General features: G+C 35.0%; 1 protein-coding gene across 1 annotated transcript; it reads right to left on the minus strand.

Annotated features, from left to right (window-relative positions):
* Positions 1–340: 340 nt before the first annotated feature.
* LOC136409549 (copia protein) lies at positions 341–1,285 on the minus strand. The gene has a single exon (XM_066391127.1). The coding sequence runs from the start codon at positions 1,283–1,285 to the stop codon at positions 341–343; it is 945 nt and encodes a 314-aa protein (XP_066247224.1).
* Between the last annotated feature and the right edge of the window lie 11,956 nt (positions 1,286–13,241).

Consider the following 13,241-nt stretch of genomic DNA (forward strand, 5'->3'; position numbering starts at 1 on the left):
GATTTATTAAAATTTTGCTTGTAGTAGCTTGCCATAGTAGGCCTTGGATTTTATATCAACCAGGCCAATTTTGCTGAAAATGTGTAGTTCTTCAAGCTCTATAATTAAAAAAAAATCCGGGCTAAATCGCACAATTAATAAACTTTTTACAGACTGACCCCAAAACAAATGGGTTACACTGTAGAACTAACTCTAAGAAGAAAAATATATAATCATAACTGCTACGTATGCATTTCTCTCGAGTTCCCCAAATTAATAGTCTATTACTACGTACATAGGAAATTAATCCGTTTGTCTTTAGACGCCGCTAGAAAAACTGTTTATTATTAATTTGGATAACTTATGGTTGAGTATAGGATTTCAACATAAATTCATCAAACCAGTCCCTGCGGTTCGTGATGTGATTTGTCGCACCAGAGTCAATTAACCAAATATCACAGTTGTTTTGTTCACTTCCAATTTCTACAAACGCTTGTTTTTCGCCATAATCGTCTATCTGCATTTGAGCACTGGCATTTTTTAGACAGTCCTTTTGCAGATGCCTTTTTGAACCGCACTTTGCGCACCCCGGACAGTCTTTACGGAAGTGTCCCGTTTTTCCACATGTAAAACACTCTTTTTCCCTTTTGAATTCCTTTTTGTGAGTGAATTTTGCTTTTGTCATTAATGCTGTTGTCAATTCTTCCATTTCTGATTCGCTCTTCTGCAATCGAAGCTCTTCTGTCATGAGACGAGTTGTTAGTGTCTCGATGTTACGCTTCGACGAGTCCATTGAATCCCAAGCACTATGGAAGTGATTAAATTTGGCTGGCAGAATTGACAGGACCCTTGCCATCAGCATTGATTCTGGGATTGGACTGTTTAATTTTTTCATCTTACTTGCCATTTGTTCCAATTTTGAAATGTGCCCTGCTATGTTTAACAGAGAGTCCCACTTTAATTCAAAGAACTGTTTTTGAATTAATCCTAGACTTTCGTCAGACTTCATGTCATATACGCTGTGTAACTTGACCCACATTTCTCGAGCATTTTCGCAATTCATCAATAACTGCAGCGGTTTGGCTTCTACGGAGGTGACAATGGTTTTCCTCGCTAGACGATCTGCCTTTGTCCACTCTCGACTTCGTTGGTCGTAGTTCTGGTCTGTGCTTTCTGGCTTTATGAACGATCCATCGCAAACTCCCAGAGCATCTTCACTGTCCAGTAGCGTACTTACAACAAACTGCCACTGTTGCCAGTTGTCAGCGTCCCTGAGCTTTTCAATCCTTGGTTTATCACTCTCCATTTGAATGTCATAATAGAAGGTAATTTCACCAATCACAATTGCAGCACCTGTGTAACTGGGCCCATAACCTGTTGCAATTATATGGTCTGGAAGGGTGAAGAATTGTGATGGAGGTAAAATGAAGTAAAACAGTGTGGTGAAGTTTTAGTTGAGACGTTTAATGCCGAACTGAACCCATTTTATCAGTTATCCAAAAACGGTTTTCTTATCATTAGAGAATGGCCACTCAGCAGTTGGCTAAATCGCACAGCTGCTTTGGCGGTCTTCTCATCAGACAAGAAGGAACATAAACTTTTTTATTTTTTTGCTCAAGAGCTTACACTATTTCAACAAGAACTCCTCAAACGAGATTAGAGCGCGCGCATATTTCCAATGAAAATGAGCTTCAGAAATTAAGAGAAACGAGATAGGTTAAGACTTTATTACAAATTTTATAGGAACAGTACAAAAACAGCTCAAATGTATTTTGAGTTATATCCGGAATGACAACAGCCGCATAAAACATTATTTAAAACTTTGGATGAACATTTCGAAAGCACCAAACTCACCAAACCGACCAAAAACCTAAAATGAAGTATGGAAGCAGAATGGAAGAAGATTTTCAAAGATACGAAACTCAGCTAAATGTTGATCCAAAGTTTTAAATGATGTTTAATGCGGTTGTTGTCTTTCCGGATATAACTCAAAATACATTTTTGCTGTTTTCGTACTGTTCCTATCAAAATTTTTAACAAAATCTTAACATATCTCGTTTCTCTTCATTTCTGAAGCTCATTTTCATTGGAAATCTGCGCACGCTCTAATCTTGTTTGAGAAGTTCTGTCATATAGTGCGAACAAAAGAAAGTCTCTCGATGGAGTCAAGGCCAACTATGTAAGATTTCTTTTTATTTAAATATTTCGACTTTTAAAAAAGTTAATTATAAGAAGTTTTATATCAATGAAATCAGAATGAAACGCACTATTTTTCTGTCGAAAAATTCAGTATGGCGCCCATAAGAAAAAATAAAGTTGATAATGGTAGCAGAAAGACGAAACGTCGGATGGCAAATCTGAATATGTAATCGTGTAGCTGAGAATAAGTGGCAATGAAAATGTGCTTATGGATTTAACCTTCCTTGTCAAATAACACTAAAAAAAATAAAAATAGATTCTCCAATTTTTAGTTTTTCTCAGATATCTTCGGAAATACTCGGAATATTAAAATTTTGAAAATGGTATTTGATCAAGCCCTAGATTATGCACCTTTGCCCTCATTTAAACTTTTTCGTATATTCTCTAGTTTCCGAGATCCCAATGGTGAGGGTCGAATTTGAAATACCCTGTATATACAATGGTAGGCACACCAAAAAAAAACACCCTGTATATGTGGTGCATGTAATTTAGATCAGGTGCTGATTGTGAGTACCTGAATTACTTCATTACTAGTTACTTGTTCCCTTATAATTGTCAACAATTAGTTTATTTATAGGTATATTATAATCTGGTTATTGTCATAGATAGGTCTGGCAAACCACCAATTATTATTATTTTTTAGAGTATTTGCGAATAGTTACTTCTTGTTAAATGAGTCTATTTAAGTAGTTGTCAAGGTTAAATAAAATAGTTCTTTATCACATTCGCGGTCGTCAATATCTTTCAACTATAAGGACATATATATACAGTATACTATATACAGGGTGGCGCACTTCACCTCCCGTCTCCTATAGCTCGGTTATCATTGACAGTAGGATTTCGATATTTTGTATACTTTACCTGTGTCTTAGGACGTACTCCAGGAAAATATTTCTAATTATACAGGGTGTCCCAAAAAAGTGTGACGATACCCAACTTTTTTTTTTTAATGGGACACCCTATTTTTTTTTCACATTTAAATGCTTTCTATGATTGTCTACATATTCCTAAAATTTTGTTGAGATCGGTTAAATAATACTGGCGAAAAAAATTAAAAACTGAAAAAAATTACATTTGCGCCTCTAGCTTGAAAAAATAATAAAAAATAGAGATAATGTCTATGTAAAGAAACTACTCAAGATGCTTATTAAGCATGGTTTAATAGTTTTATTAAAAAAGTTTCGATGATCGATATTGTACAGGGTCTCCAAAATTTAGCGTCACATTTTTTAAACTTCAAAGTGTTTTATTTTTCTTATTTTAAATTTGGACCCCCGTATATTTTAATTTAGTTCATGGTCACCTACTATTCCAGCCCAAGTATTGACTGAAAAGCGGTGCTGGTAATTTTCAGTGTGTGCCAGATGATGATTTTCTTCGTCCCAAACGTGACTATTGTGGATGTTGAAATATCCGTCCCTAGTAAATTGCGCTTCATCGCTAAATAGTATTAAATTGGCAATATTCTGATTTCTTGCAATGCGTCGAATGTACCAATGGCAAAAATTAATTCGCTTCGGATAATCATCAGGGACCAGTGCATGCACCCTTTGTGGATGATATGGACGTAAGAGTTTTTCATTCAAAGTTCTCCAAACTGTCGAATTTGAAACTTCCAATTCATTAGCAGTTGCCCGAGTATTCGTGGATGGTTGATTTTCAATTCTTTGGAGGATGTCCCCTTCTACTTGTCCAGAACGAACTCTTCTTGGTGCACCAGCATCATGCCTATTAAGCAACAACATACCACTTTTACGCAAGCGTCTAACAATTGCTGGAAATTTTGCCCTACTTGGATGTCGTCGAGTAGGAAATCTTTCTTGATAAATTCTTTCGGCTTCTCTTGCATTACCTTGAGTTTCACCATAAATAAGCACCATATCAGTCAACTCCGGAAAAGTGTACTCCATTCTAAAGTAGCTTCTAACGCACAATGGTTTGTTACGCGTCAAAAGGTATAACTTGAAATGTTATAAAACAAAATTTAATAACTCTAGCTTTTACGATTTTTAAATTGAAATTGAATTTGACTTTTTCAAAACTGATATTCAACTCTATTATTACACAATAAATTTTATGCGTATTGCAAACCATTAGTAAGTTAACTGTCAGTGAATTGACAGTTTATAATCATGTCATGAATTTATTTTTTTTGGGGTCATGTGAAGGGTTTGGTGTACATGGCACCAGTAATAAATGTTGAAGAATTAACTGAAAGAATTTTCAATGCTTTTGATGTGATTCGGAATACCCCAGGAATTTTCCAAAGGGTACAACAAAACTTGTTACGACGGTGCAATTTATGTATTGATCAACGCGGTCATCACTTTGAACATTTATTATAATATTAGTGTTTATTTCATTGTAATTAGATAGTATTAAAAGCAATGATAGAAAAACCTCAGACTTTCCTTAAAAAAAGCGTTTAAAGTCGATATGACAATAATTGTCATTTTTCTGGACAACCGTTCACTTTAGAGTGTTTTACTAAGAGTAACTTTTTTATGCAGAATTGACTGTTCTTTAATATTCTTGAACTCTTTTACCGATAAATCTAAATTTAAAAAAGTTTTGGATGAAAATATGTAATGATACACGTATGACTAGCGCCCTTTATTATGTACAAAATTTTAATTATGCCTATTAAATTTTTCAGATTACGAAATAAAGATACACCGATTTTTATTTCAATAGTCCCAGTAGTTTTACAATAAATTTAAAAAAAAGAAAAAAAAAGTAAAATTTTAATACCCTGTATCTCAGAAATGACAGGTCTTAAGACAATCTTTTATTAAGTAAACTATATTTATTTTTCGATAATCTGTTACCTGTATCGATTTGTTACCATAATTCTGAAACACCCTGTATATACAGGGTGTTAGTGAAATAACTTTCGTAAATTTAACCAGTGATTAAGAAAATCATTTTAAACAAAAAAGTTCCTTAGAAGAAGAGTCGTAAATACAACTATTTCCCCGGAAAATTAAAAAAACATTTTATGAGAATTGGCAACGTCGCGTAGTATTTATTTCATTTTCACACCTACCTAAGTAGCCGTATGAAGTGGGTTTGCTTTTTCACACGTTTTTTTTTGTGTCTGGTAGATTTTTCAGTACATAATTAACAAAATGAACTAAATTCGTGAAATTTAAAAATAATGTGAGTCTTATTTTGTTATTTTGAAAAGCCATTTACCTTGAAATTATTATTATTATCTTTAATTAGCTTAACATGACATATTACACATTTTACACCACTCACATCACACTCAAAAACACAAATTTATTATTGTTTTTGGTATATTAAATGTTCTAAATGTTCACCATTTGAGTCCATGCATGCTCCACTTCGGGTACTCCTTGTTGAACTCTTTGGAACAAGGTTTAAAATTTGTTCTTCGGCTTCAGAACTAACTTCTCTCTGTCGACCTCGTGTCCTTGATATGAAGGAATAACACTCCCTGTATCCAGAAGATTTTGGGAAACTCACACTAATGTTTGTCCAGCTGGAAGTTTTCATTTTGGATAACGATTACCGTAAATGCGCCTAACTTCTTCAGAATTTTGTAACGCCTCTCCATAGATCAAAAACATGTCATGATACTCGCGTACACAATTCATTGTCACTTAGGTACTGTTAATAAGTCGAAATAAAATCACTTAAAACTCGCCCAAATTAACTTTGCGGATGATCTTTTGCGTGTACCGATAGAAGATGCATTCAGCGAGACCGAAATCACATTAAAATATTAAAAGTATGGAAGGACATACAGTCCATGACAAATTTGAAAAATAAGGATTTTTGTCTTGTCCATTCGCGATGATTCCTAATGGGCTCCACATGTCCATGGCGCCAGGCGTCTTTGCCCAGGATCATATGTTACATAAAATGGGATAAAGTACAGATAACTATATCATAATGCAGATGGTTACATAACTCATGTACTATTGAGGTACTAGTCAATCTGTTTACTGCGCATTCCAATGCCTTATCACTTCACCCGCAAAGTGGGTGAGCGACCCTCATAAAGGTCATAAAAAACAACCATAACAAAAACAAACTTCTCTTCCTCGGTTACGTTCAGTGCGGCGTTGCCGCTTACGTTTTTTTACCTCTTGAGTTATTAATTAAGTTTTCAATTGCTTTTAACAATGTTATTGTTGAATAATTTTAAGTTTTTTTGTTACATGTCAAACAACCAACATGTGTCAAGTATATTTTTCCACATTTTATTCGAATTTTAAACCTTATCATAGCTTTTTAGTTACCAATTTTGACATTTTCTTTTGAAAAAACAATTAAGTTTTCGACCCCTCTTGTAAGGAACTTTTTTGTTCAAAATGTTTTTAATCACTGGTTAAATTTACGAAAGTTATTTCACTAACACCCTGTTTATATTTAATATAATTTTTTATTTATTGGGTTGTCAGTGAATTTATGAATACCTATGTTTTGAGCGGTATTTAAATATTCAACTTTCTTTGCTTTAAGGTTTCACAAAAACTTGAGTAAAATACAAGTTTTGGCGTAAAATATAAATATCTTAAATAGAAAGTATTAATTGTGTGTTGTAAATAGCATGGGATTTTAGTATCCACAAAATTTGTGCCAGCAGTTGCGGTTACACAAATTGTGCAACGAAAGTTTATTGGGTGTAGTTAATTTGTAAAGTTAGATTCAATATGATTGTATTAGGTAAAATTTTAAAGTTTGAGAAATCTAGATTTGTCTAAGCGAGGCCAGTTAAGTTTAAGAAAAACTGGGATTAGATTCCCTATTATAAAAGTTAAAGTGTAAAACCTAAATTATTAGTAGTTAAGTTCTCGAAAATTAATAAAGATGAGGGTATTTTAGTCTATTCAGAAGAACCTGCCCTGTGAATGATAGTCCGCGATTTAATTTACTTAAGTTTTTAGTTTATATGTATATCGCTGTGGGTTGAATATTTTTACAGAATTTTAGTATGGTAAAAGAAATTTTATTTTGGGGTAGAAGAAAAAATCTGTAAAATCTGTAAAATTTTGTACTTTGGGTATCAGAGTTTAACCAAAAATTGTTAAAAATTTACTTTTCTCGAATTTACGAAGGCTATTTAACTAGGTGGTTTATTGTAGAAAAAATAGAGTTACTAATTAAATAAGAGTGAAATGTTAATCGTTTCTAAATATATCTAGTTTTTCACGAAAAAAAAATTTTTTTTTTAATTTAATGCTTTCTTTCATTTTTAGGTAAGCGTTGAGTTAAGTCAATAGCTGAAGGCTTGAGCTTTGGGTTGAATTGACATAATAGGGGTTTCTTGTTTGGTTCAAATTCAGTAGAATTTCAAGTTTCTGCTGAAGTAATTAAGGTTAATTAAGATTTATAAGATGTATATGTGTTTTTTATTAAAATGTAAATTTTAATTGAGCAATTTTATTAAAAATGAGAGAATTAGTATAAATAATTTTATAAATTTGAACATTTTTAAGGTTCAATAAAGGAATTTTGCAAATTTATCTCTCTCCCCCCCCCCCCCCTACCAAAATTGTTACCATTTGATTATAATTTAAGGTCTGGACTGCCCAATGATTTACTAAATGGCCGCGGTATATACGCGGCCATAAAATGCCGCAAACCTCAGGTTGACATGCTGTAAAGTTTACAAAATACTTCATCACATTGATTACCAATTCTTCTGCACTTTCCAAACCCCTTAACTACGATAACTTAGGCAGACGTGGCTCAAATACCTTGAAGAATACCTCACATCAATCCACTTGCCGAGCTCTATAACATGCCGCAAGCCTCGTAGTGACAAATTGTGAAGTTCACGAGATTCATCATCACTTTGGTACCTATTTTTCTGCACTTTCCAAATATTTGAACTGCGTAACTCGGGCCAACATGGCTCAAGTACCTTAAAAAATAAGTATTATTAATCGACACGCCGAGAGTTATTCTTTTAGGTAATCGAACCACGTCTGCCCGTGTTATCGCAGATCAAGTATAGGGAAAGTGCAGAAAAATAAGTAAAAAAGTAATGATTTATATTGTGAAGTTCGCAATATGTCAATACAAGGTTTGCGGCATGTTATAGAGATCGGCGTGTTGGTAAATGAGAGTTATTCTTACTACTCTTACTACTCTCTTACTACACGTACCCTTTGGATTATTCGTTCCCGACTGCGCCAGTTATATTTTCTTGTAATGAAGTTATATTTTTAAAAAACTTTATTTAAAGAAAAGGAAAAAAGGATGTAGAACTCGACCGAACCTTTTATTCAAATCAACTGTTATAATTACAAATAAGTTTATAAAACTGAAGACTAAACTATCCCATATACAGGAATCTTATTGATATGAAAAAAGGCCTAGCGTCAGCTTTCCTTTCCTTTGGTGTATAGTCCGGGACCATACGTAACTCCTCCCTCTTTAGATTCAATTTCCGATTTCTTGAGGAAGTTGAATTGACTCCCCCTGGTCGGGCACCCTTCTTCTGTGTTTTGGTAGTATGTAGGTTTTCCAAATCATTAAGCTGCATGCCTCTATTATAATGAGATACAATAGCACGGTCCATAGGCTGGGGGTGACCGGGATGGTTTCTTCTAACTTTAGGGGTTGCTCTGGTATTTGTTCTATCTGCTGTTCCCAGGTATGAATTTCGTCTAGCTTGAGGTTCGGTAATTGCCTGGTCAAATTCAATGTTGGCGAAGGTCCCTCTTTTTCTGACAGCTTTGACAATCAGACAGGTAGGCTTTATTTTAGGTTTATGCTCCCCGTTGTTAGCTTTCATGTACCTATATATTTGTCGGTTGTTGATGGATACTTGGTACCTTGCCGGTAGTTTCAATAAAAAGTTTCCTTTTAGGTTCCGCGTTTCACTCCCTTCGTTAGGGCACTGCATCAACACGGGCTCATTATTTGGAATCACCACTATCTATTGGTTTAATGTCTCTAGTTGATTTATAATTGTTTCCTTGATAATCACCTGTTTTTGCTGGCACACTGTCTTAGGTTTTAAATTGTTCAATAGTTCGATCTTACAGTTATGGTCACTACTTATCTCAACTAATTCCTTACTATTGCACATATACAATCCCAGCTTAATTAGATTACAACTATTGTCATAATATACATAGTACACCTGGGTTATGGTTAGATATTTTTGTTGAGGGATTATAGTTTTAAATTTATTCTCCCTTCGAATCGGAATAGCATACAGATGGTAATAGTCAAATACCTGTGTATGTACTATGGGTATATGCATTATGTGTGTAGGTTCGTGTTTCTTATAGATAGGTGTTACTTTTATGTTGGATACATGTTAGACAGTAGGAATTATTTTTAAGATTGTCATACCACTGGGGTACGACCCTGGTGAGCATTAGTTGAGGCATGGGAATTTCCCATACTATGCCTTGTCAGTGTTGGAAATCCCCGCAATAAACCTGGTCGGCATTGGAACTCCCTGTAATATACTTTGTCGGCATTTGAATTGTCCTTAATAGATTCCGTTGGCCCTATAGTTGCAGTTTCAATTCCCAGCTAAGACGTAACGGTTTGATAGGGCGGGTGGTGCAAATGGCACCCTAACCAGGGTACTCCCATGGTTTATCACATGGTTTTAGTATTTAAGATCTTGCAGAGCATGTACAAGCTCTCTTTTCTTCTGAGTTCGGTTGTCGTTAGTAACTCAGAAGTCGCGTCCACGCTCACGAAACTCACAAGTTACTTTATACTCTTTTTTATTCACTTTACATTAATAAACGCATATTTATAGTCCTTTTCCTATCTGTGATTTCATTATAAGATATAAACACCATCCTATATCTACAGTGGTATCAAACCCGATGCTACATACATATATACGATCCGATTATTCAAAATGAAGCATTCTATGTTGATCAGGTTTTCGAACATTAAGGTGGTTTCAGGGGTGACTGGTATGGGTAATTTATCTGGTCCCAAATTTTCTTCCAGTTTGCCTAATTCAAGGAATAATTCTTCTGACTTAATTACGCTTGGATGCATCAACCCTATTCTTGCAAACACCAAGGAATTTTCTGTCTTGCAATATTGCGTAAATTATCTCGTACAAGTTAATTATTTCACTTACGATTTCCTTGAGGAAAAGACAGACTTTATCGTTTCCTTCTGCTAATACATGAGGTAATATCTCATTTAATTTGTCCTCAATTGAGGACATAAACTAATTAGTTTATTGTTATTATTTAAGTTTTGTATCGTTAGGTTAAATTTCTTGATCAAGGCATTGCCTAAAGATTTTTGATTTTTCGTTTCTTTATTGTAATTCCTTTGTAGTTCGTTAATTTCCCTGTCATACCTTTCACCATCACTTGCGTTGAGGTTGCCTGTAACGGCTTTAAAAACGGATCCTAGTATGTTAACAGTCCACGTTTGATTATTCTCGGATAGGGTATGATCTGATTCAATTTTGTAGATATTTTCCCCTGATAAACTCCATTATTTTAATGAAATTATCTAATTCCCTAAGGTACAATTTCGTTGCCCTCACCTTCTCAACGGTTTCTGTAACGTTTTTTGCTTTATAATATAATTTGTTCATCTGACCCTTAATTAAACGTAGGTCGTAATAGTGTAGCATTATGTGATAGTTCTTTACAATTTTGGCACTACCCAACCTTAGTGGCAGAACTCCGGGGTTGTCCTTTGCTTCATTGACCTCTATCGAAGTTCCCCATGTGACATAGATTAGGCTGAAAGAATAAATTCCCTCTGAATCAACGTATATACATTCGTCTATGGAACTAATTTAATTATGATTAGTTTAGTTATTAATACTATATTTTCTTCGTAATGGCCGCTTTAAGTTATCCATATGGATCTTTTCCTCATTTGCTGTTCTAACCGTCTTTCTAGCTTGACTGATTGATTTTATAGTCGTTGGTTCCTTGAATGGGTCACCCAATTTTTGTTTGTCTCTTTTTTTTACATATGTCTGCTCGTTTTCCTCGAAAATGGTGGGTTGGTTCCTGTCCTTATTGCGAGTTTCAATGATTTTCTGCTTTAATTCGGTTTGGCTCTCGTTTAATTTGGAACAAAGGATTTTGGCATGTTCTCGGTGGTCGTTGACATAATTAGTCATTAAAACCTTGCTAATATTCATATCAAAGGGATCCTTGTCGCTTATGTGTCCATATACGATGTCCATCAGCTTAAACTTCGTGGATGAGTGAATAGTATAATTGTATGCCAGTATGGCATACTTCAGCTTCTTTGCGATAGGTACCTCTCCTTGTCCCTGATTATTCAGGAGCCTGACATGTTCCGTTAAGATAGAGTGCAATCTCTCTACCATTCCGTTCGATTGAAGGTGGTCAGGTGAATAGAACTGGGCCCATACTTTATGAGTCTGGAGAAGTTCCGTTACTACGGTGTTTTTAAATTCGGTCCCATTATCCGTTATGACTTGTTTCGGAATTCCATGGTGTGTAAAGAATAGAATTAAGTTATCATCTATATCCACGGCGTTCAGGGAGTTCAGAGTATAGATCTGGGCGTACTTAGAAAAGCTATCCATTATAGTCAGGAATTTTTGTTTTTCCAAGGTGTACGTATCCAGGTGGATTATTTTGAAAGGTTTTGTTAGGTTATGTTTAGTTCCATTTTCACCGAGTTCCTTTCGTACCTACTTCGTTGACAGATTTCGCAATGATTAATGTAGCTTTGTATGGTCAATTTTAAGTTAGACCAATAATACTTTTTTTATCCTCTGCTCGGTTTTTTCAATCCTCCTGTGGTTAGTTTTCTCCTCATGATATGCCTTAATGATTTCTTGTATTTCATCATCATCTATTATATCAACTAACTTTACTGTGCATTTCCTGAACTTCAATGACGGCCATCTGAAGTTTTTCCGTACTGCCTCACAAAATTTAGGATATTTGTCAGGGTTTTCGAAATAGATCGAATTCAATTTTTCCGGGGCTATATTTTCCTTGATAAACTTCATCACATCGTATTCCATGTTATCCTTTGAGACTTGTAAGATATATCGCTTTTTTTCCCAAAAGGGTGATTAATTTCGGCTTTGCTGGTGAATGAAATACCCGCGATATAAAAATCTGGTTGGCTCCATAGCTCACTGCTCCTTCCATGATCGGTACTCCTACTATTGGGTCTTGTTCCTCATTAGTATAAGCCGTCTTTACTTCAATATTCTCGTTAAGAATCTCATTCTGATCTAAATCTGGATTCGCAATCATCGATAGCTGGTCATTCGAGGGTCCGGTTTCCCTATCGGTTCCTTCCTGTAATGACTTATTGAACTCTTCCATATATTTAACTAATTCGGAGAATCCGTTGGTTTCTTTCGTGTGAATCTCGATTCGAATTAATGCGTCTGCGTTTGTATCGCTTTTCCCTTTTTTGTATACAATGTCGTAGTCGTACTCCTTTAATCTTATTCTCCATCTTAATAGTTTCGATGTAGGATCCTTCAAGTTAAATAATCACTGTAATGGTTTGTGATCTGTGATGATGTTAAATTCCTTCCGAACAAGTATGGTCTGAAATATTTATTTGCCCAGACAAGGCAAAGACATCCTTTCTTTATTGTCGAATATTTTTGTTTGGAGTCGTTTAATGTCCTGGATGCGTAGGCTATAGGCAGGTCCTGTCCGATAGGTCCTTGTAACAGGATCGCTCCCAATGTTGTATTGCTGGCATCGCAAGTCACATTAAAAGACTTATTGAAATCCGGATATTGTAGTATCGGTTCGTTAATTACGGCATTCTTACAATTCTCAAAACAGTGTAAAAACTCCTGATCGTGCATGTTATATCCGTGGGATATAACGAAATAATAAAGACCACTAAAATACAAGTATATTGTAGAAGGACTATTTACAGTATATGTAAAGGTTAGATGATTACTGCGTACTCTAATACTCTGATACTCGCTCTACGATCCCGCATGCATTTATATGTAAGGTCCAGGCGTCGAGAACTAAGGCGCTCGAATATTCCTGAACGCTGTGGAAGAGTGCTTAACGTCTAGGTTACGACAGGGGAGTTTTAGCATGGTTATTAGTATGTAACAG

Source organism: Euwallacea similis, chromosome 6 (assembly GCF_039881205.1).
Source record: "Euwallacea similis isolate ESF13 chromosome 6, ESF131.1, whole genome shotgun sequence".
NCBI lineage: Eukaryota > Metazoa > Arthropoda > Insecta > Coleoptera > Curculionidae > Euwallacea > Euwallacea similis.

Excerpts from the sequence above, each read along its gene's own strand:
- LOC136409549 (XM_066391127.1), bottom strand. The coding sequence starts at position 1,285 with ATGGAGAGTGATAAACCAAGGATTGAAAAGCTCAGGGACGCTGACAAC.